The 24,908-nt window shown below is 40.8% G+C and overlaps 2 protein-coding genes across 8 annotated transcripts in view; one reads left to right on the top strand and one right to left on the bottom strand.

The window, feature by feature from the left end:
• Positions 1-10,142, bottom strand: part of Shoc2 (SHOC2 leucine rich repeat scaffold protein) — an 82,381-nt gene extending 72,239 nt beyond the window's left edge. The window contains exon 1 of one of the 2 annotated variants that reach the window (XM_032892196.1): positions 10,071-10,142. The gene's annotated coding sequence lies outside the window, so the exon portion shown is untranslated. Of the gene's footprint in view, positions 1-9,356; positions 9,466-10,070 lie in introns of those variants that run through there. The other variant, XM_032892195.1, reaches the window with a different exon arrangement.
• Positions 9,808-24,018, top strand: Bbip1 (BBSome interacting protein 1). Of its 6 annotated transcripts, none has more exons than XM_032892199.1 (4): positions 9,808-9,955; positions 10,776-10,869; positions 22,757-22,833; positions 23,489-24,018. In XM_032892199.1, exons 3-4 carry the CDS (start codon positions 22,788-22,790, stop codon positions 23,653-23,655), a joined length of 213 nt encoding a protein of 70 aa, XP_032748090.1. In that variant the 5' UTR covers positions 9,808-9,955; positions 10,776-10,869; positions 22,757-22,787; the 3' UTR covers positions 23,656-24,018. The 6 variants fall into 6 exon arrangements, with proteins under 6 accessions (XP_032748090.1, XP_032748089.1, XP_032748088.1 ...); XM_032892198.1 differs by having other exon boundaries at positions 10,760-10,869; XM_032892197.1 differs by lacking the exon at positions 9,808-9,955 and adding an exon at positions 10,109-10,216 and having other exon boundaries at positions 10,760-10,869.
• The last annotated feature ends 890 nt before the right edge of the window (positions 24,019-24,908 follow it).

Here is a 24,908-nt window from a genome sequence, read left to right as displayed (position 1 = left end):
TTATTACACATGTTAAGGTCACTATAATACCCAATAGATCTTTCAGTACTTCTAAGCTATTACATTTAGTGTTTCATTAGTATATGCATAAACCCACAGACCTTCACTTGTCAATGACTATGTAAATTCCTCCCAAAAACATTAAGTACCACAAACAGCAAGGTCAGAGCATATGATCTTGTAATGTGCTGTAATCTAGTAATGTGCTGTGGTTATATAAAGCAAATGGCCTTTCAACCATTTATATAGTACACTTTTTTAAAAGAAGATTTGTATGCTTAACTATTCTATTTGCCTACTATCCTAACAGTATGGTTTTAATGTAACTTTTCTTTTTTTATTTTTTATTGGTTATTTTATTTATTTACATTTCAAATGTTATCCTCCTTCCCAGTTTCCCTTCCACAAGCCCCATCCCCTCCCCCTCCCCCCTGCCTCTATGATGGTGATCCCCTACCTGCCCACCCACTCCTGCCTCTGCATTCCCCTACCCTGGGTCATCGAGCCTCCACATGACCAAGGGGCTCCCCTCCCAGTGATACCAGACAAGGTATCCTCTGCTACATATGCAGCTGGAGCCATGGGTCCCTCCATGTGTACTCTTTAGTTGGTGGTTTAGTCCCTGGGAACTTTGAGGAGTCTTAATGTAACTTTGCTTAAAAAAAAATCATATATATATGAGTTTTGCCAGATGTATGTGCACCACATACGTGCCTGATGCCCACAAGTCAGAAAAGGGTGTAGGATCTCTTGGCGCTAGAATTAAAGATGGCTGTAATCTATTATGTGGGAGCTGAGGACTAAAGCTCAGTCTGCAGTAAGAGCAGCCAGTGTGCTCTTAACTGCTGAGCTTTCTCCAGCCCAGTGGTTAATATAACATACATGACATCTTTTAGATTTGAAACATATCTATGTATTTCCAAATATTGCAAAGCAAAACCACTCATAGAAGATCAAAAGAAACATCCGACAGCCATGACTAACTTAAGGTTAAAAGGAATTTCTCTCATCAAGATTCTCAAAATACTCAAAGGCAGCAAACATTTTACAAACTTTATTAACACGTTAAACAGAACCATATAATTCCTAATTGGAAATGCTACCTTCTAAATGTAAACACCGCACCCAACCCCCACCACACTAGGAAATGACCTCCTACTGCTGCGGCTTATGCTTAACCCACAATGAGCTGATCATCTTTAGGGACGGAGCCTTAGGGAAGTAAGTGGGTTTTGAATAGATCACAGGAGAGGAAGATGGCTCAGTGGATCAAGTGTTTGCTTTGCATGCATGAAGACCTCAGCTGAGATCCACCACAGTCTAGTAAGAGGTCAGCATGGAGAGGTCTGTCTGTTACCCCAACACTGGGAGGCAGCCGCGGAGCTCACTGGCCAGCAGCAGAGTTGCTATCTCAGAATAGAAGGTAGAGAGACAGATGGAGGAAAAGCATCTGACCAGCCTCAGGTCTGTGCAGATGCCCACACTCACAGGCATGCCACATAGAAGCCTCTTTTTAAAATTAAGGTGAAATGAAAATTGCTCACTGAGCTTTTAGTACTGTACACAGCACTGTGGAAATATTCACTGCAATTACCAAAACTACCTTGGCTAAAAAAAAAAAAAATTGAGCCAGAGCCCACTGGCCTTGAATTTACTGTAAGGTCAAAGATGACACTGGACTTCCAGACTTCCCGGATTCACCTTCCAGGTGCTGACATTAAAGGCATAAACCACTGCACCTGGCTTAGCAAAAAAAAAAAAAAAATTTCAAAACGTTTGAAAATAGTGACCCTATTTTTAAAAAGTAATTTTTTTCTCAAGCTCCAAAATAACTTTTATATTTCATGCATAAAACATCTGCCATCCAATTTTTTGCAAACTTTCACTGATCATAGCTGATCATATTTAGTTCTTTAGAATTCAAAAACAAAACCTGGTAGTCTTACAGAGTCTTTGATTATTACACTTTATTGTTAGCCCATGTTCTACATGTCCCACTATAAGCTATTATAGAACAGACAGATGAAAACTTTAAAATACTGCGGCACTACAAGTCACTTAGTATGCTAAGTTCCCACTGCTTCTTAGTGGGTGTTCTGAACTGAGGCCATATTTCTAGTATTAAGAATTTCAAAACACTACTTCCAAAGCACAGAAATAAATGTCTTCAAGGTTAAATCATAAACTTTACTATTTTAAGCTGCCTTGTATATAAGCATCTCACTTCTATGAATTCAGAACTATGATTAACATGTGGAGATCAGCCTGTATTTGTTATAAAAAAAAAAAGTAACTTTTCTTCTGCCTACCCATATATAGTCACAGAATTCAAGATATCTTAATATTAAGATATAAATGCAAATATTTGAACTAGAAATAAAGGCTCTGAGTGAAATGTTAAACCCTCTATCCCATATATACACAAACTAAAGCTTCACAATTAAACACTCTCTCCACCAGGTCATCCAATCTCTTATACAGCTCTAAATGTTGGTAAAGAAATAACTGCAATATTGAACGGAAATTTCCCAATCCAGATGACTGAAAGATGGCAAGAGAAATAAAGCTTACTCCCAGTAAACAACAAAGCTACAACACTGTGGCCACTTTGTCACTTTAACAGGTTACATTTTTAAACAACACTGATCAAGAAAAGCATACTACAAAATTTCACATATTGCACAGCTAACCAAACAACTAGAGATTAAATATAAAATTCCACCTTTGAAAATGTTACAGTAGTAATAAGTTACTATACTATTCCAATAATTCCAGATAATTGTTTCCATTTACTCTGCCCAGTAAATGCTCCTTGATACCTGTTATGTTTCACCTCATTATAAGCAAAGTTTCCTAATAACAACAGCTTAAATCTAAAAGCTTTAACATTATCATTCAGGCAGGAAATCTTTCTAAAATAAACATTTTGTAATCTTTAACAAATCACACCAGTTGACTTCTTTATGGAATTAAGACTATCCCTGGATTATTTTATGTATAAAAAAAATGCCACCTTGACAGATTCAACATGCTTACAAATTAAGCTACTATCTTTCTTTAAACGTCTTCTGTCATTTCTTTTGTTTTGAGACATGGTCTCTAAAGCACAGACTGGCCTGGAAGTCAGGGCAATCAACTGTTGGGATTACATCTACCACACCCAGCTTCCAACTGTTTTACAAGCAGTTTCCCAAACTCTTATTGTCAACTTTCTTACAACCTATAAGAATTAATTTCAGCCTTTTTACCATTTGGTATTCGTTTTAATTGTATATTATATGAGAGCAAAAAAGGCCTAAATTAAGGTCTGAGGGGCTCCAAGGATTTAGAAATTGTGTATTTGAGAACAAGAATGTGCAAAAATCTCTTTGTTCTTTTTAATGGCCTATTCAGTCTGTCTGGGGCTCTGCATTATTAATAACTTAAAAGTAATTTTCTACTAAAAATCTACAAGGTCAAAACACTGTTAATACATTGAAAAAACAATGCTCAACATGAATCTGATATTTTAGTCAACAGACATTAAGCAAATCATTTTAAATGTTACAAAAGAGAAAATATAAGATTCTTTAAATCTGGAGATCAAAATCTTCCAAATGACATATCAAACTAAGACCTCGAGTTCATCAAAGAGGTGTAGGTAGTATGAAAGCAAATCCTATCAGAAATCCTTAGATTCCCAATAACATAGAGATACATGGAATATAATATATAACATTCTAAGGTGGCTGCTGAAATGCAAAAATCTAAAAAAAAGGAATACTCAAAATTTCTGCAAGTCTCTCTATACCCTTCAAGAAATAATACTGAATGGGGCAGTGGTGATGCAGGCCTTTATCTGAAGTACTAGAAAGGCAGAGGCAGGTGGATCTCTGAGTTCAAAGCCAGTCTGGTTTATGGAGTAAGTTCCAAGACAGGACTACACAGAAAAACCATGTCGTGAATAAAAAAAAGGGGGCGGGGAGGAAGGAAGAGAAAGAGAGAAGAAAGAGGAGGAAAGAATATTGTAAAAAACCATGACTTGACTGAAGAAGAGGAAGAGGAGGAAGAAACTTGACTGCTAGATGTGGTAGCCCAGGCTTATATTCCCAGTGCTTGGAAGGGGAGATGGCTGACTGCAGGCTGTGGAGAGTACCTAAGGAGATCCTTCCTCAAACAGCAATGACATCACTCATGCCTAAGTTCAGACAGTGAAAGAATACAAAGCTCTCCATCAGGATCTAACCTCTGACCACAGAATCAGAAGCACCTGAAAAGTTAGCACTAGTCATCCAGAATAAGAATAAGGTTTTTACATAATAACTTTAACCATGTTCTAAGTATCTAAATATCATTCTTCATGTATTGCCTAAAGGAAACAATATTTGAATGTAAAAGTACATCATCAGTGAGCCTCAACATTATCACATACTAGGCTAATATGTTCTCTTCATATTTCATTAAATATTAATCAAAAATGTTTTTAGGTAAGCATTTTAAGTAATAATTTCAGTACCCCTTCACATTAATGCAGGTCTATAGTCCAAAGCCCAAATTGAATTAGGTACACAAGAAACAACCACCAAAAATATAAACTTTAATGAAAATCTATTATAGGCTTTAAAATCTTGGCCTGCATACCAAAGACAGCAGGTGGCACAGAGCCTGGGCTCCATCCAAGACCCCATGTGGTGCAAGGAGAGAACCAACTGTGGCAGGTAACCCTCAGACCTTCACACCTGCCCTTCTTTGTGAGATTCATTTACCTGTACCCACACACACCTCAAATAAAATTTAAGGATTTTTTTTAAAAAAAAGTATTACTGGAATCCAAACAACTAGTACTCATAATTTTCAAAATGGACCTAATACCTAACCCTTGTTCTTTGTCTACCTTCAACTACCACACACAGGGTGTATCCTCCAATGAGCACTGCCAGTTGTTACACAGTCTCAGTCATATGCAAGTCTGCCATGATTCTGCTGTCATGGCACTTGTCACACTGTACGTGTGGCCTGTCCAATTCATGGCAACAAACTGTAATTTAAGGAAAACAGAAAACAAGGAGTATTTACCTCTGCATCAGCTCCTAAGATAAGTATGACATGTGAGGATTATAATTTGATTATAATTAAGAGCTATCTAATGTATCAAAAAGTTAAAGACTGCACTACTAGGAAGGCTTGAAAGCAAAGTAGACAAGAAATACAAACTGGAAACCCTGAAATCAGGTTAATTTCAAAATCTAGGAACTACTTGTATCAAAACAAGCCATGTAATCATTACTTCTAGAACATTAGAAAAAAATTAAAAGAAGGCATGGTAGCTTATCCTGTAAAACCCCACACTCCAGAAACTGAGGCAGAGGCTTGAGTTGCAGGCAGGCCAGCCTGTTACTTCAGATCTGAAGCTAACTTGGACTACATAAGGCTGTGCCATCTCCCCAGACCCTAATAAAAAATTTATCAGCTATAAAATTATATAATTAAAATGGTAAAACTTCTGGATAGCAATGGAGGCTAATATATTGAAACATTAGAAATTCATAGTGTCATAAAGACGTCACAAAAACAATTCAGAAAACTCTCAGGTATACTAATGGGCTAACTTTACCCTTTAAACAGTAGTTTAGACACAAGCAGTGTGTCCACTCTCCCTAGAAAAGAGCCCTTACTTTTTGTTATCATTTCTGACTATCCTAAATTGTACTGAGACAGTATGAAATCTAATTAGTTCTCTTTCAATCTTGACAATGAGAACTACATATTTACTCAAGAAACACATGTCATCATTTCAAAAGCTTAAGACCACTTTGTAATTATAATACTCTTTTTATGTGTTCCAACTTTGCTTCACTGAACTAACAATGCCTTTCTAAAAAGTTAGGGACAAGGAGAATACACTGAATAAAAACTATTTTACTTTAAAATGGGTACCTATTTTAGAATACTTTTTTTCAGACTCACCAAATGTTTTCTCCACCCTGTACTGATTAACAAGCACATTTCAGATACTATGCAGCAGGCCAAGTCCAAGCACACCACAGTCCCTTGTAACTTATGAAACTGCAAATTTTAAAAGTCAAGCTTAGACAAGTAGATAAGAATATTGGGAGCTACTTCATTACGAGAAAATACTTCTAAAAAGGTCTAGAGGGCACAGCTTTGATGTGGTGTAGCACGAGTATGAAGGCCTAGCAGTTAGGATACTGTAAAGAGAGCAGATGCTTGGTTATGCTCATGCTTTTGTTCATTAGCCTTCAGTTACAAATGATGTGATACAAAACAGCTAATGCACAAACTATGGTAAGTCTGACAGTAAGCAAGATTGTCTACCAAACTAATTATTTACACGACTCATTTCAAGTATCACTTTACATATCATTCTGCTAGATTATATAGCCAGTGTCAATTCATTTACAAGAAAACATTTACCCACTCACTAATAGTCTAATAAAAATAAACACTGACACTTCCTAATATCTAAATCCCCTCCCTTAATTTAGATAGTTTTGTAAACAAATTCCAGAAGTCTTACACCACATCTAAGCTACAAACCTCAGAGTTCACTGAGGGAACTTTTTTATGCTTCTTCATCCTTGAAAGACAGATGAAGGGCACAGCAACTAAGCCTCAGAAATGTTCTTTTGTTTCATCTTCACCCTCCAAACAGTCACACCCTTACATCTATACACAAGAGGTCTAAGAAAATTTTTATATGTGAATTACCTTTTTAAAAACAAGAACCTTTCGGAAACATAATATACAAAAAATAATTCAGCAAATTTTTAAAAGTATGACTGAAATTTCATTACTTGCACAAAACATCCCAATTTTATCCACAATTGATATTGATAATAGAAGACAAAAGAAATTATATTTGAGGCTGGAAAGATAGCTCAGCAGTTTAAGAACATTGGCTGCTCTTCTAGAGGACCAGCAACCCTCTGTAACTCCAACTCTTGTGTATCTGCCATCTCCTGGCCTCTTGTGCTGCATATACACATGCAGGCAAAACTCACGCACATAAGAACAAGCTCACATCACAGCAACAAGTCAGACGCCATCCTGAGGTTACCTCATATAGAATATAATTAGTTACTACTGGAAGAGGGAAAGCCATTGTCCTGTTCTGAGTCACATAAAAAACAGCTATGTATGTGTGTATGTATGTATGTATGTACTTATTACAGGGCTAGGAAAATCAAACCCAGGGCATTGTACATGTTATGGAAACACTCTACCACTAAGCTACATCCTCAGCCAATGTGATAATGTTTCTACAAGCACATCAAAAGGAATAATTTTCCTGTTCTTATTTAAACATGAAGTGCTCCAAATTTATGACTGTTTTGAAGTTCACACGCTGACTTTCCATCTATATTTGCTACAAGGACCAAAATCAGTTCTGATCTAATTTCTAATCATGACATCTTAGAAAAACAAACTAAAATGTAATCCAGATTCAAAATACTACGGTATCTCTTTACACCATTTTTCAATCCATACTAACTTCTGAATAATGAAAGAAAAACATTGAGACTATCATAACCAAAATGCCAACCATGACAAATACAGTTTCTTCGGAAACTGAATAAGCAACTGGGGAAAATATACTTGGTTAGAGTGAGGTGAGACTAACTCCAAACTGAGATTTCAAGAGTGTGATTTCATGTTACCTTTATGTCATATTTAATCCTTTGAAAGGTATAAACCTTAGACAAAACCCTTTATTTTACTTTGCACACTCAATCTAAAATAAAAATACTTTGAGTCTCAGTAAGTTTAAAAGACTTCATACTTAAAAAGTTTTTAAGTATTCAGCCTAAGCTCCATTGTGGTGAATGATTTAAGTATTTAGGTAATTTATTTCTATAATCTTTAACTCTCATATGAAAAATAAAACATTTGAAGAATTCGAACATAGTTGTAACTTAATTTGTAGACTTATTGAATATTACACATTGTGAATAGCTAAACCTTTAAGTTTCTTCAAATATATAGCAAAGAACAGTTATAAAGACCATGCCAACGATGGTTGACTAAAGGAACGAGGAGTGCACTAATAAATGTAGGTCTTTAAAACCAAACATCTTTGTCAGTGCTGATGACTTAAACACAAAAACGCTTGCTTGCACAAGTCCACCCTTCGATTCTGAAAAACAGCAAAGTTTTTGACTCGGCAATCCTTCCGGTAGATGCTAGAACTTCTGACATCTACAAAGAGTGTACAAGATTACACAGGGGTAAGCTCCCAGACTCAGCATCCTGCTGGAGACCAATATACCAAACAGTCCACAGTTGTAAGCTAATTTTTACTTCCCCAGAGCCCTCAGAAACACTTGAGGGGATAGGTCGCAAAACAGGGTTTCCTCTTTTATTTTCATCACCTCATAAAGCTACAAACCGATGGGGAGAAAATCGAATCTCCCAAATGTAAAGGTGAAATCAGATGAAAAACGCACCCCAAAAACATCATCTTTCCGATTCCCAAATAGACAAGCGCTCCACCTGTTTGTAAACCCTTCTTGCACAGTTAACCCAAACCTCTGATGAGAGGGACTGGGGGGTTGGGGGGAGAGAGTGGGGAGAGGCGGGCGAATTACTGCTTTGGAGTCCTTATTCTTCTACCTAGGCATGGGGGAGGGGATGGTACAAAACAATGGATACCGAGGGGCTAGGGGGAAAATCGTTTTGCCCTGCAGCCTCCTGCGTTCCGAGCTGGGGGCGGGGAGTTACACTACTTTTCCTCTAGCCCTCAAAGCCGACGCGGAGATTGCCATCAGGCGTGTTTAGCAGGGCGGTCTCGGCGGCCACAACTCCTTTCACTCGGCAACACACCCAACGCCGATCCGCCGATCTCCCCGTAGGGTCGGTCTGTGGGGAGGAGACCGCCCAGCGCCAAGGACTTTGGGGAGGAGGTGCAGCGACCCCACCCCACAGCCCCACAGCTCCACAGCCTCATAGCCCCACACAACCACGGCCGCGCCCGCCCGCCCGCCCGCCCGTCCGCCCGCCCGCCTGGCGCCAAACGTCCGCACGACCCGGGCAGCCCCGCAGTCCCGGCCCGGAGACGCCGAGAGCCGGGAGCAACCGGAGCGCGACTGACCGACCGGCAGCCCCGGGCCCGCGCCCGCGCCCCGGCGCTGTCCCAGCCGACCGCTCCGCAGTAGGCCCGGCCCGGTGCTGTCAGGGGCGGCCGGCTGCTCCCGGTGCCCCGCCCGCCGGCCCCGCGCGGGCAGCGGCTCCGAGGCCCCTGAGCCCCGGGCCGTGGCACCCCGGAAAGCAGCCGCGGCGCCTCCCAGGGCCCCGACCCCTCAGGCCTCGCCCCGGCCCCCGCGGCTCGCGCCTGTCAGGACCTGTGGGCCTCCCCTTACCGACGGCTGGCCGGGTCCCCGGACAGGCAGGAAGGCAGAGGACTGGCCCACGGGCGCCCCTGTGCTGCTCCCGCCCCAGGCTGCCGTCCGGAGCCCGGACTCCACCATCCCCGCTCACCTCCTTCCTCCTCCTCGTCCTCCGCTCCCCGAGCGACGCTCCCCTGCCACCGCCCCCCCGCCCCTCCCCCACTCGCCCCGCCCCTCCACACACTCTGGCTCCAATCGCCCCGCCCCGACCCTGTTGAGCAAGCCTGGGCATTCGCTAGGGAGGAGGGAATGGGCGGAGCCATGGCAAATGGAGTCGCCCAATCAGAGCGAGACATTGGTGCCAGCTTCCCTGTCCCCGCCCTTTTCCTTTCCTCCGCGGCCGCGCGCGGTCTCCCGCCCACTGGGCGCCGCTGGCTAGCTCGGCCACAGAGAAAGCCTCCAGCCGGGTAGAGAAACAACTCCCAGTCGGAAGTTACGGTTGAAGCCCAGGCAGCCATAATTGATAATGGCAGGAGGCGTTTCCTGTCACCCGTTTGACGTATACTTTTCCTGCATTCGGTCCCCTCCGTTGCCCCAGGCAACAGCAGAGCCATCTGGAAAGGGCTGCACCTGTAAGTATACTTACGCAAGATGTGCACAGATAGTCCACACTGGACGAGTTAATTCGCGCCCAGGAACTGCAGGTTTGGTTTTTCAGGCTCTTCACTGAGCCGCCTGATCACTTACCTAGAACTACAGTTTAGAGCTTCAAAACTCCCTCGCGCCGGAAGTTACGCTTGGCACTTCCTAGTAGGGTCATGGCCAGGAGGTGGGAGTAGTCGCCCCAGCCTGCGCCCCAGGGGCTGCCTCCTCTCCCAGAGTTGAAGAGTGAGGTAAGTGCTCCCGACGCCTTACCACGGGGCCGGCCAGGCCGGAAGAACAGCAGGGAGGGAGCTCGGAGAAGACTACTAGCTAAGGCCCAGGGCCGCTTCCGCTGGCAGAAGGTTTCCTTTCCGGCTGGTGGGGCGGTGGCCAGCCTTCCCTCCGCCCCTCTGAGGTTCCCTGTAGGGCGAGGCTGCCTGACCCACACCCCGGCCAGACCAGAGGACCCGCAGACCCTAGGTCTGCACTGTGGGACACTCGACACACCTTCGCGAGTTCCTCTAGAGTATGGTCCTTTCACCTCCTGTCCTTTAGAAACTCTAGATTTCGGGAACCAAAAGGAACCAGTTTCCACCCCAACTATCAAAGAAAAAGATGACTTCCCTGAGCCAGCCCTCATCTTCTGATTTTCTTCCCATTCTGGGCACTTTGTAAGCTTTCACTAGAGTTCTGGGTTAGGGTGTATTGTAGTAGTTAGTCCTGCGTGTCTACGATTGTGACCATCCTTTTAAAGAACATTTAAAAATACTTAAAATGCTTTATGTGTCTCCAAGATATTGTCTCTTGTAGTTCCTTCTGTGGGCATTTTGAGTCAAGAAGTCAACCGTTCTCATAACTACAGATCAGATTCCTAAAGCTGCAAGAAAAAGATAACAATTTTCAGGTAAATTAAAATATGCTTCTGCCTAACCAATCGAAAAAGTGCGAATCTGCCTTCTCCACCAGTGTTCCAGCAAACAGTGAAGTAGTCTTGTTTCTGCTGAGGTTAATCGTTGAAGTCGGCTGTCACCTTTTGTGACTTGTGTCAGTTATTCTGTTATCCTTGGAGATGTGTACCGCAGTCTCTCCAACAGGAAACCTTACCCTTCTCACTATCTCATGGGTCAGCTGCTTGAGGACCTTTTGCTGTGTTGACTGTGTTTATGCCTGAACAACGTGATCCGTGTGGGATTCACCTGCTCCGCACATAATAGTGCTCTCCTAAAGGGTTAAATTATTAGCAGTGTCCTTCAGTAGCAGAATTGAGCATGGTCCCTGGCACTCAGTGCTTCTTAGGGTCGACCTCTGAAGTCTTTACAACATAATTTACCCTCCTGTGTGTGTGTGTGTGTGTGTGTGTGTGTGAGAGAGAGAGAGAGTGAGAGAGAGAGAGAGAAACGTGCACACATTACAAAGCTAAAAAAGCCAGGTGTGATGGTGTGATGCACTTAGGGGCTGAAACAAGAGAATCTCATGTTCAAAGCTACAGGAATGCAGAGTGAAATACTATCTCAAAACAGGAGGGCGGGGAGCACTTACAGCCTTAGACCTATTTACCTATGTTGAATACTTATTCAGATTCTGATATATATACACCTCTTTCCTCTTCACATTCCTACTTTAGTACTATTTAGAAATAATATATAGGTCTGCAGTTAGACCCCCTAACGTTAATTTAAGATTTTGAAAATCTTAAATTAGTAAAATACAGTATTATTACAACCAAGAAAAGTAGCAATTTTGTAACATAAAATACAGAGACTATACAGATCAAAATACTTCAGAAGTTTTGTATTGTACATGAGCATTGCCACTTCAGAATTTTGTAGCTGTCCCGATCTTCCTCTCTGTGACACTGACATTTTAACAAAGTCAAAGAAATCCAGAGGTATTGTTGAAAAGGGATCCCTTTTTTTAATTTCATACCAATTAGAAGTTAGACTGGAGGCCTGATTAATTTTAATTCTTTTTTTGTGTGTGTGCATAACTGTGTAACTTTTTCCAGTTAGGTTCTCAAATGCAACTACATATACCTTTGCCTCGTGTTACTAGTAAAGTCCATCCCATTATCAAGCTGAGAGTTTGGCATTTAATTTGCCTGTGTGTATAGAGTATTTAAAGTGCCCTAGGCTGTCAATATAGACTGTCTCCCTTTGATAAATGTGGCTACTTTGCCTATGCTGATGCAATGAAATCTACAGTAAAGTATACTGATGTCAGCATAGTTTCTTGAGTTTCAAGTCCTGGCACCCTGCAGACTGCTGTTGAAAGATGTATAGCTCTGTAATTCAAATATGTGAATCTTGATGTTATCTCAGCAGATACCCAGGTAACTATTGTCCCTCTGGCCACAATCCAGTCTAAGCAATGGTATTTTCTCCTTGAAATTCTTCTGCAAGATCTCATTGGTCCTGTTGTTTCTGTGATAGTTTTCTGGTAGTAAGGACTGCCTATTAAAAACCAAGCTTAAACTTAACATCTCATTAGGAGCATGCTCTGCCCAGTGGAGAGAACTGTGGGATTTGGTTTATAATGACAAGAGGAGCCCTCCCAAGAATGCAGAGCTCCCGTGGTCCTCCTGCCCCACACTCACTTTTCTTCTTGGAAGTTAAAAGTAGATTTCTTATGTTAGCATAGAATGCTGTTAGCAGTCATACTGAAAGTTAAAATAACATGTTCCAATAGCTTCATTCTTTGTGTAGGAGGAAGTGTACTCCTATATGATTGTGAAACAATTTCAACTTAATACCGAATTCAGGAAGGCTAAATAACATAGTAGTTAAGACTAGGTTTTAGAATCAGACCTGGAGTTAGGAAGATGCCCATTCACTAGCTAAGTGTCTATGGCTGTTTAAAACTAAATTTAACAGAACGCAAAGTACTTCAGCTTGCCTCATGGCATACAGAATGTGGTCAGAGTATCATTGTTGTTCTAAATTTCTATAGCAATGTATAATTTGGGCACATTGGGCATTAAAATATTTAGAAAGTTAATGAGTGTGTGTGTGTGTGTGTGTGTGTGTGTAGAGAGAGAGAGAGATCTCCAAGTTCAATGTCAAACATATAAAAAGATTGTAATACAGTGATTCTGGCGGACTTTAGGAAAAACTGTATATTTTTTAATGATGACACAACGTTTTTATGCAGAAATTCTGAGATTTGAGGACTGGGCTTTGGAAAACAATGTAAACTATCAAAATAGTTCTTTCCTTATATACTATGGAAATAGCTAGCCAATTATCTCAGCCACTAATTAACTTTTCACAACGGCTATTGGTTAGTATTTTTAAGACTGTCACCTAGAACCAAGTTGTGAAACGAGTTATTAGAGAGAGCAGTATTTCACATGAGATGAATATGAATGTAACGTTAGTATTGCTACGGCATCTTCCAGATCTCCATCAACAATGCCTGTTCTGGGGCTTGGGCGCATTTCAGAAACTAGACACCACACATTTTATTAACATGAGTCTGAGTTAATTAACCAAATTGAGCATGTTGCAACACAATTATACTAGCAGATGACAGCTAGCAATGCAGAATAGAATCCATTATGTCTCCAACTGCCTGATATCTGATGTCAGTTGGCTTCTCCACATGAATGTTATCAGTCCATACTCTGCTAGCATATGGGCAATTGCTGGAGTAAAACTGGGTGTTACTACTGTACATGCCGGGGAAAACGTTCTTTCTGGACTCTCTCTCCCCCTTTTCTTATTAGCTTGGACAGAGACTAGGGAACTAAGGGTGTGGCTCAGCAGCGAATGCTTGGTTAGTGTACACAAGGCCCTAAGTGTAATCCCTTGTACTGCCCTAGCTCCTATTCCTCCAAAATCTATGTTTTTGAAAATTCATCTATGATTCAACTTCAACTTTTGAATAAAACAAAATTTTTGTTGTTATTCCCACAATTCTATGCCATGTTCACTTGAAACTGCACCTCACCAAACTGAATTTACTCTAGAGGAACTGGCTTAATATTCACAAAAGAGTTTACTTAAAAGCTCTTGCAACAAATACCCTTTCTATTATAGAATTCTTTGTGGTGTTTCAGCCTCTGGGATTTAACTCTCAGTGCCTAGCAGGCCAGATCCAGTGGTTTGCACCAGTAGAACCAGTTCCTGCTGAGGATGCAGCAGGGAAGATTCCTGGGGCCCAGGAGTCCCAGATCAACCTAAGCAGCTGCACCCAGATCCTGTCTCAAAAAAAGGATGAGTCAGTGTGCACTGGGTGCAGTTGGACAATTTGGCATGTATCGCACTGTCTATACTTTACTACAGGTCAGTGTCACATACAATGGCTGAGCTGAGGAGGGATGGGAGCAGTGGGATAGGAAGGACTGGAAATGTGAGAGCACATGGTCAGCAAATACTGCCAGATATAGCAAAATTTGGATTTTATGTCAAACCTGTGGGTTTCCAAAATTGGTTCAAAAACTTTTTAAATGTCCAGCAGACCATAAGAAAAAACTAAACTAGTTTGGGTCTATAGGATTGTAGCTTTATGATGTCTATATTTCTTACCTAAAAACACTAGGACTTTGTGTAAAGACAATCAAAATGCTTTAAAGTACTTCTTTTACTTCTCTTGGTAAGAATCAAGTCACTTGTCATCTCTACCAAAAATTCAAGATGTATTTTTAGCGTTCAAGACTCCTGCTCCCGTCATTAGTCTGCGTAGGTCTCTGCTCTTCACTGATCACTTAAAACCTTCGACATGATTTCAACCTTGAGTTATACAGATACTATGGTGTATATTTGCTTTATCATTTGAAAACATTTAAGGATTCGGCAGTGCATGCTGCTTTAAATTTAAATAAGTTTATAAAAAGTGTTAGTTCATGTTTAAACAGATCATGCCATCTTATAGGATATGGTGTCTATAAAGATTCAAAAATCTTGGACTTAGAAAATCCCTTAATTGCAAGTCCCTCGTGACGTAAAGATTTGACTTAGGATCGTAAACCATACTGATCTCTAGACGTTTCTGGTATCTACTCTTTACTTGATGCTTACAATTCTGTATAGATAATGTCCATGAGGAAATCAGGCTGCAGATGTACTCAGGGTCACACAGTTACCATCAGTATAACTTCAGAATCATTTAAAGGAGGAACATGAAACCGAGCGAAGCAGCTAGCTAATTAGCCCTAGGGACAGTCTGTATCCCACTAAAATATAAATGTAAGTAGATTACTAGAGGAAAAAGCACAGCGCAAGCTTGTGTGACTCAGATCATGCATTCGCTTTGTTGTCATAGCGTTGTTGGAAACATGTGGACTCCTAAACTACCATGAAGCGTTCCATTGCAGACGTAGGAGATGTGGTCAGGATATGCTGATGAGTGTATTTAATACGAGGGGAACGGAGGATCGGTGAAGACCAGAAAACAAGTTAAGAGTATTGGGCACAGAGTACTGAGAAAAGACATTTACCTAACACAGTCACACACTCCTGTGAGCTAGAACAGTCTTAAAAACAGAGCCAAGCCCTGTCACGCATGTAACTGGAGTTAGGGTTTAGTGACAGTCCCCTTTCTATCTATCACTTTTAACCACAGCTTGCATTTTCAAGATAGCTAGACAAAGATATGAACTAAAGCCTAGAGCCCGGATTATCTATTTAACATATTTCATATCTGCTTAATGTGACAGCTCCCACGGCACATTCTTTTAAAACATAATACTAAGGCTGAGGCTCCATAGTAGAGCACTTGCTTAGCATAACAAGACCCTGAGTTGGTCAGCAGCACTGAAAATTATAGCTGTAAATAAAACCCATGGCCAAGAAACAACCTGTCATCCTGTGCTGTTTTCAGGGTGGTGTCAATTATGTCAATTAGAATACTCACCTTACAAACTAAGAAAGAACACTGTGCTATATATCATCTGGGGCTGCTGCTAATGAGATAAAAAGTATGCTTTACTTTCTTTGTGTTCCACGCTCCTCTTTAAACATGTGCGCATCCCTGAGGCTTCCTTCGGGCTCATTTTTCACTCCCTCTCTAACCGCAGTCAGTGACATCAGAGCTGCCCATTCCAATCGATTGTGAAGAGGTGCACTCCAGCCTTCATTGCGTTCACTCATTGTGAGCTCTTTTTGCTCGTCTCTCTAACACAGTGGACGTTTGTGTTTTTCTAGAGGACCTCCAAGCTATTTGCCCAGGTAACAGACCTGAAAAGAGGGCCAGGTAATGGAGTATGACGGATCCTTTTTCTTCTTAGACATGGTCACGTTTTTCTTCTAGTCTTTTACATTTTGCAATATATTTTAGGGTTAATGAGAGACAGGTAATTCTAGTTTTACTCTGGCTACACCTAAAGTAACTCAATTCTAAAGTTCCATTCTGAGGTAACATTTACACACAGTTCAAACGTCTAGATTAATACAGCTTGACATTTTGAAGCTAAGATAGGTAGGTAGGTAGATGCATTGATTGATTGATTGATTGATTGATTGATTGATTGATTGGAGGTGGAGGAGTGTTTTTCTAAGACAGTGTTCCTGACTGGCCTGAAACTTAATCTGTAGACTAGGTTGGCCCAAAACTCAGAGACCTGGCTGCCTCTGCCTTTGGATTAAAGGCCTGCTCCAGCAGCCCAGCTAGATACACTAGACTAACCTGCATTGGAGATTACTACTACACTAGATACACTAGACTAACCTGCATTGGAGATTATTACTACACTAGATACACTAGACTAACCTGCATTGGAGATTACTACTACACTAGATACACTAGGCTAACCTGCATTGGAGATTACTACTACACTAGATACACTAGGCTAACCTGCATTGGAGATTACTACTACACTAGATACACTAGGCTAACCTGCATTGGAGATTACTACTATGAGGGTACGGCTCTGGCCAGGATGGTAGGAGTCTGTAGACATGGCACTGTGCAGAGGTCTGATCTCAGAAGCCAAGTAGGTTCTGGTCTGGATAGTGGATGGGGCAATGAATGAGTAATTCTCAACTGTCCCTCTGTGCTGGTTGGTTTGTTTTTATCCATTAAAAGTAATAAGCCCCATAACTGTTATCAGACGTTCTTCCTGAGAATCTAGTTGTGTGGCATCATTACAGTGGTACCATACTTAAGGACTGCGAATATTCAGTGAGCCCTTCCTTATGTGCTAGAGATTGGTGTGGTGTGAATTCCTTATTTTCCATGCATTGCTATGGCATATGTACACCTGCACACATACAAAATAAGCAAAATTCTAATCTCTGTGCTTTAAAAGAAGACAAGTTGCGCTCTTAACTGCTGTGTACACTTATCTTTTAGCACTGATCCCACCACCCACCATTTTCCACGCCCTTGAGTAATTCAGTGCACCTCTATCATTCACGCTGATGTGCGACGGACTCTACCTCCATCACTGTGCCTTCAAATTAGACTTAACCTACTTAATGAGCCGAAACCTCAAGTGTGCTGTCCTAAGTCACTGTTGTATTGCTGTGAAGAGACACCATGACCAAAGCAAAAAAGAACTTTGAAAAAGCATAAAAGAGAGCATTTAACTGAGGACTCGTTAGTTCAGTCCATTATCATCATGGTGGGAAGCATTGTCAGCGCGCAGGCAGAGGTGGCTCTGAAGTGGCTGGGAGCTACGTCTGTGTCTGCTGGCCAAGAGATTCTGATCCTCACACGGGCTTTTGAAAAATCAAATCCCACCCCACAGTGACACACTTCCTCCAAAAAGGCCACACCTCCTAATCCCTTCAAATAGCACCATTCCCTGGTGACTAAGTATTCAAATCTGTGACACTATGAGGCCAATCTCATTCAAACCACTACACATGGGCTTTACTATTCCTTCCAAATTTTAATCAATGCCTGCATTATCCAGTTATTTTAGCATTTTTTTAAGTCATCTTTGTTCATTTTCTTACCACCCAAAGGGAGTGCTGTATAGAATGGTACAATATGAATCTCACTAAGGCAAGGCAGTAAACCATCTTGGTTTGTTCTTTATTATTCAGAAAAATGTGATTCTGAATTGACTTTATTTATAAGTAATGGTGTTGTGTCTTATCACTCATGCATCTAGTATGTTACAGTAAACGTTGTACCATATAAGCATTCTGAAACAGTCCAAGATGAACTAAGTTTGGCAAATAACACATTTGTCAGTTCTGCTGCAAATGCATTACATACCTGAGTATATTGAAGTCCAACAGAGTCTTGGTGTTAGAAAGGAAAACCTAACTTCTTTCCTTCCCAGGCTACCTCAAATTTCAGACCTATAAAATTCTCTCAGGTAATCTATTAACATGTCTAAAGGCAGCATAATGTGATTATTGTACAACTCAGAGTATGGAAGCCAGGGTGCATGTATGCGTCAAGACACCTGAAGACAATCAGGACAGAGTGGAGGTAACAAGGCTAAAACCACAAACGTGCCGGCCGTTAACTTCCACGGTCAGTCTCTGATCTGGATCACCTTAGAAATGTGTCTTCAGTGTCACTTCACATACCCTCCCTTCATAGTCACCTCACCAAAGGGGGCATTTTCTATTCAATGTAGAATTTGACTGTGATTCAATGCTTCTAGGAGCAGAAGTCTCTTAGGTGCCAGAGACAATAAGCAAATAAAGCTCTTAATAAGACTGAGGACTTGGGATTAGGGAGGCTGAGCCTCCACAGCTACAGAAGGACACATAACTGCACTAACAGTGCAGCTGCACAGTACAGCCCTTGCCTAACGTGGTAATGGTAAGTCCTGATTTACTGGTCAGTTCATTAAACTACTTATGAATGGGCCTGGAGAGACAACTCAGTGGCCAAGAGCATCAGTTGCTCATCCAGAGGACCTGGCTCAATTCCCAGCATGGGACACAGCATGTCACAACTATCTGCAATTCCAATTCCAATCTGGCAACCTCACACACATGCAAGCAAAACATCAATGCCATAAAATAAAATCTTTCTTTAAAAGTTCTTATTCATGATAGATCACTATTACTTTTAAATATATAATGTTCAAAACTTGAACAAAAAAAATTTCCAATATGTTCATAGTACTTATGCATGTATACGTGAAAAACCAGACTGTGGCAATCCAAATAAATTCTCAGTCATGCATACATGAACTTACTGAGAAAGGTCTCCTTAGTAACAGATACATGGTAAATATTTTAAATTTATAATTTAAATTTATAAATTTTATAGCCAGATATGATTATATGATCAAATATCAAGCATGAAAATTTTACATTACATTAAAATTGTGACAGAAATAAAGAGGTCTAGGTATGAATAATATAAAATTTCTAAGAAAGAACTTCATTTTTTATTGAGAGGTTAGCTACCAAATTGCTGTGTTTACATTGAATATTTTAAAACTTCATGTTAAAGTGTGTGGAAATCATCCCCTTTATAATTATTAAAATGAAGAATGTATGTCAATTTAAAAATGTGCAAACTGAGAATTCTAGTTTCTCCAAAATACTAAGGCTCTGCAGGTAAGAGTTTAACAATATGCATTTTTCAGTGATCTCCTTGTACTCCAAGGACTTCCAATTTGTCCACATACAGTATTGACTTTCAAAGCTGTCTTTCTTAGACAAGTCTTCAACACTGCAAAAGCCATAAAATATCTTATGGCAAAGGTTTGTCTTCTTTTGCATTCTCTTACATTCACTTTAGACAATCCAGTGCTATGATAGTTTACAGGATTTTGAGCTGTGCTACCCAATCAGAACTACATTCTCTGAAGATTACAAACTCTAAAAAGATCACCCTAAGAGCTTCAAACCATGGTCTAGTGACATTGCATTTAGTTGAGTATTAAAATTTTGGGTTGCAGCACAGTAAGTTTAGTCCTGTATCTTAATATTTCTCTCTTAATAATCATCACAATCTAGGTAACTTTTTCATTCTAAAATAATATTCTAGTCAATGCATAACCAATACTTTTAACTCTTGGCCAGCTGGTTAATCAGTGGGTCAGTGTTGCTTAGCATTTTCTAATCAGTTTCATCGTTAATGCAGTGCCAAATGGGCATCCCTATTCTCAAGCACTCTTTTTGTACTTCTACTGAAGTAGAACATTTGGTTTTAGTAGAGACAGCAAAGCAGCTACATTAAAAGAGTTGAATCAGGCTGCTCATTTCCCTAAACCTTCTCACTGTAGAATTAACAGGCTTTTGGCTTGTCTACAATCCCAAGACAAGGCACATAGACCCACACACTAAAGCTTTGCTTAGGGCCACCCTACGGCACCACCATGATTTTCTAACAGCTGGATTACCCTCTTCCAGCATTTCTCGGTTTAAACTTGTGTCTGCAGCACTTGACTTCCTTGTGTTGTTTCTCTTCCCTTATCTCTGGCTGTAGAGTCCAAAAGGCAACCGATTCTTATTCGTTCACCAATGAACATTCACCTGGTGCACGGTAGGCCCTCATCGTCACGGCAGTTTTCCAGTACACATTTCAGTAATAGTTGTTTGCAAATGTTTCTCTTTTGATCCATCTGTTTCTGATTTTGTACATACCTCACCTACATTGATAATATATTTAGAGTAGCCACAACTCCATAGAAAACACTACACCCTAAAAACTTTTGTTTGGCTAATAGCAGACTGCTAGGAGACAAAGAAATGAATGTCCCGTCCTATTCTAGACTTCCAGGGCAGCTATGAAAACTGTGGATCCTGGCCAACGCTGGCCATCGGATCTCCACCTTGCTTATTTTAGCCCTTCCCTTCCTGTTTCTCTCCTGTCAGGGCCTAAGGGGCCTCGCACAAGAATCAGTCCTACTAAAGTAGAAACTGCCTAAGCAAATGAGGGCACTGATCTTACCCACACCAGACCCAACCCATTCTCTGCCAGTCCTTTAGCCCCACACCCTTTCCACGTACAGTGGTCCAGTCAAACAGAAATGAACGTCAAGCTTCGCTGTTTTCCGTGGGCTGTATTTCAGATGTGTAAGAGGTACAAGCTAAAGAAAAACGAGCAGTGACTTAATTACACAGCTAGAGTTGTTCATTCTATAGACAGCTACAACCTAACCTATTATAATAATTGCATCTTGGTGATGTGTATAAAATAGTTACTATGCTTTACTTTTCTCAAAAGCAGTGATATCCCATGCTTTTCAGTGGCATGACAGAGCTGTGCCTGATGCAGGCACAGTGTTTGTTTTCCCAAGACAGGGTGTTTCTGTTGTAGCTCTGGCAGCTCTGGCACTTACTCTGAAGACCAGGCTGGCCCTGAACTCAGATTACCTGTCTCTGCTTGCCCAGTGCTGAGACTAAAGGAGTGCGCCACTATTGCCGCTGCCTGGCTCTGGCAGTGTCTCACTGTAATATTTTTAATGCAAAGGTTAGGGGCTCTGTGGTTATGGTCAGTTTCATTGGTATGAAGCAGTGCTGTCAGCCTTCAACCCAACCTGGAAGAAAAAGGCTGTGGTATTAGGTACCAGGTATAGATACAAGGAAGAAATGTCCTAGGAGCTGTGCATTCTAAAGTAATTGCACTGTAGACTTAACTCATGCTCAGTTTATGATGAGTTGTTTTCCTGGCCCATTCTTACATCACCTCTCAAAAGTCTGAAGAGAAGTTCTGAGAGCAGATGGAGGTTTCTTGGGAAACCTAGGCATTCCAGAGTAATTTGAATGAGAGAATAACCAGCTTGAAGAATACAAAGTATCCTTTTACAAGGAATGTCAAAGTAGTTGAACAAGAATGACAAAAAACAGAAGCAGCTTCACTTGGCTATAATTAATTTGCAGTGGGTGGGAAAGGCAGGCACCAAGCCAGCATCACCACTTTATAAATACTAAGTCTTGGTGGTAACATTGTGAAAGACATATAGTAAGGTTGCCTCAGTGTGGTCAAACATCACTAAATGGGTGGCATTGTCTGGAAAAGCATTTTAGGAAGACATCATTCTACTACTTGATCCACAATACTTAAGAGCATACAGCAGAACAGTAATCTGGGCTATAGCACTCGGAGCAAGGTAAGTAGTATGTGCTTAGGTGGCCCTAACAGACTAACATAAGAGGACACCTTTATCACCCGGTATCTCAGCAGGACTGCTGGAAGCATACTTTTCTATCTAGTCTGTAGCTTCTTGATCCACTGTATTGCTTCCTTACAGATTACAGCTATGCATCCAGGAATTGAGCGTTATGGTATTTCCTGCTATTAGCAAAGGCCTTGAAAAGTAGAACTAAGCTGTTTAAGAAAAAGAACGCTAGGGGCTAGAGAGCTGTCCCAATGGTTGAGCGCAGTAGCTGCTCCCCCAGAGCTGCTCTCCTCAACACCCACACGGCAGCTCACAACTCTCTGTAGCACCAGCTCCAGAGGATCCAACGCCTCACAGGGGCGAAACCTGCAGACCAAACCCCAGTGACCATGAAATAAATAAATCGTTTCAAAATACATTCTTGAAAAAGGAATTGCTGGCCAGTTACCTCATTTCTCTCTGCGTCCCTTTTCAGATGGGAATTATGTTAGTAGTGTCTCTCCTCGGGAGAAGCAATCAGTAAACCAAGATGACCTATTTGTGAATTGTCTTTTCTCAACTGATTCTTTTTAAAAAGGCAAAAAATTTTTCCTAGAATGAGAAGTTAGAATGCTTGATATTCCAATTACTCACTACTGAATAAAAATGTGACAAGATCATACACATGAAATGTCTCACCCTGATTTTCAGGGAAGAGGAGAAAACAAATGAGAAATTCATGCAGATAATGTAGTTCACTTTCTGTAGGAATTGTGGTTCAGTTAATCTCCAGTCTTTGAGAATTTTAATGTTGGTAACTGATTTCTCATTGAAGGAGCGAAAGCACTGTACCCAGCAGTTTACAGATGGCAGAAGTGAAGTCGATGTTCCGAGAAGTCCTTCCAAAACAAGGTGTGTGTGTGTGTGTGTGTGTGTGTGTGTGTGTGTGTGTGTACACACACATGTCACAAGTATCTGGGTCACAGGCTACTGGAGATTTACAAGGGGATGGACCGTGTGACACAGCTAATAGCTAAGTATCTGCAACTAGGCTGGTGGTGTCTGCCTCATCTGTTGTGCACTCCCACACTATTCATGAGGAAGCTGTGAAACATTCTAACTTTCTCCATAACGGGCTATCTAAAAATTAAATGCTGTTTCTTATAACTAGAAACCCTATGTGAAATTGTTGAGTGGAATTAATTCAAAGGAAGATTCCAAGCTGGGGAAATTAACCTAAGTCAAACTTAGTTAAGCTAACCAAGGTAGCCATTCATAAGTTGAGCATTTATGTTACTTTTTGCATCTTGCTGTATTTTTATGTTACCTGTATACTTCCAATTAAACATCTGGCCCACACAGCTACATCTTGTGGCAACAGAAGAGTCTAGCAGCCATGTCCAGCTCTTGTTGCCTGACCCTGGGGTGTATAGAAATGTTGCTTGTGGAGAACTGCTTTGTCAGTCTAGGAGCACAAACTGTTGTATTGATAGTACTTACATTCTAGTTACAAATCTAAATCACCAGTTATCTTCCTCAAATTAATTAGTTTCTTATTTATTAATAGGGCAGTTGTCTGTGGAAGATGTAACCACAATGGTGCTGTGTAAACCCAAGCTTTTACCCTTAAAATCTCTGACTTTGGAAAGACTGGAGAAAATGCAGCAAACAGCGCAGGACACAGTTCGCCAACAAGAAATGGCAGAAAAAGACAACCGGCAAATAACCCACTAGCCGCTCCCGCTTTAAGGAATCCCTAACTGTTCAGTGACTAGAACTATTCTGCATCTGTAGGCTAAGGAATCCTAACTGTTCAGTGACTAGAACTATTTTGCATCTGTAGGCTAAAAATGCTTAAACTGGTCATTCCAAACTTAAAACAGAAAATTTAGGTGTTTAAACATTGGTTTGTGTTAAGAGAAAAACTTTGAACCAGGTTTTACGGAATTTTCAAAGTTTTTAAATTATAAATTTCTCACCTTGTTCATCGCACCTATTGTTAGGAGTGTAAGAAATTAAATGTGTCTTTGTGGATGAAGGATTTCTTTATGTTTATTAAACACCTGAATCTGAAAATAAACTCTTACTGTGAACATATTGTTGGGCGTGTACATTACCCAGAAGTAAACATAACCAACTGCATGCCACACCGTGTTCACTGCTGACCTGACCAAGGACGTGAGCTCAACTACACGAATTTTAAGAAATAGAGAATTACATAACTGCTACTCAAGTACCAAACACAAAACCTGAAAATGCTTATTACAGCAAAAAACTTAAGTAATATGAGCGTCCAAGAGCCATGAAGTTTGAATACTAGAAACTTTTCTTTCAGAAGGAGAGTACGTAACCCTGTAAACCCTATAACCAAGGAACTGGTAATGGTTTGCTACAGTCAGCAGACACCTTCAGTTACCACAGATCCTGAGGACCTAGTTACCTTGCTAAGTAACCAGGCTTTATAAGAGGTAGTAATGTAGCCCCCGTGAGGAAACATTTACTGATAGTTATATGTTGGTTATTTAGATAAATGTAAAGCTTTAAGTACATGGAGAATGCTTCTATTAAACACATTAACAATTTAAGGGTAAGAGCTGTTTATATATTAGACAAATTTCACTCATTAAACTCTCTATTAATAAATAGAAATTTAGAGTGTATGTGTATCTCCCTAGTATAACCTTAAAAGGTCTTTAACTATTACACTTTTAAAGTTTGTTAATTTATATGTCTGCGTGTATGCTACCTGTGTGCAGGTAACATACCTGCCCGTGGGAGCACAAGAAGACATCTGATCCCCTAGACCTTTATTCTCAGCACTCAGGACACCAAAACAGAAAGACTGCCCTGAGCTTGAGGACAGCCTGGAGAGTCTGTCCCAAACAATGAAATGTTTTGTTTATTTTGCACTGCTGGACTGAACACAAGGCCCAGCAAGAGTCACACAGGAGACCTAAAAGACGAAACAAATGCACTCCCACGGAGAA

The sequence above is a fragment of the Rattus rattus genome, chromosome 2 (assembly GCF_011064425.1).
Source record: "Rattus rattus isolate New Zealand chromosome 2, Rrattus_CSIRO_v1, whole genome shotgun sequence".
Lineage (NCBI taxonomy): Eukaryota > Metazoa > Chordata > Mammalia > Rodentia > Muridae > Rattus > Rattus rattus.
The sequence above is the reverse complement of the archived record's forward strand: the minus strand, read 5'-3'. Positions and strand labels throughout refer to the sequence as shown.

Bases quoted from the DNA above. Each gene is read 5' to 3' on its own strand.
- Bbip1 (XM_032892199.1), top strand. From the start codon at position 22,788: ATGGCAGAAGTGAAGTCGATGTTCCGAGAAGTCCTTCCAAAACAAG. The intron at 22,834-23,488 runs GTGTGTGTGTGT...ATTTATTAATAG, and splicing joins AGAAGTCCTTCCAAAACAAG to GGCAGTTGTCTGTGGAAGAT.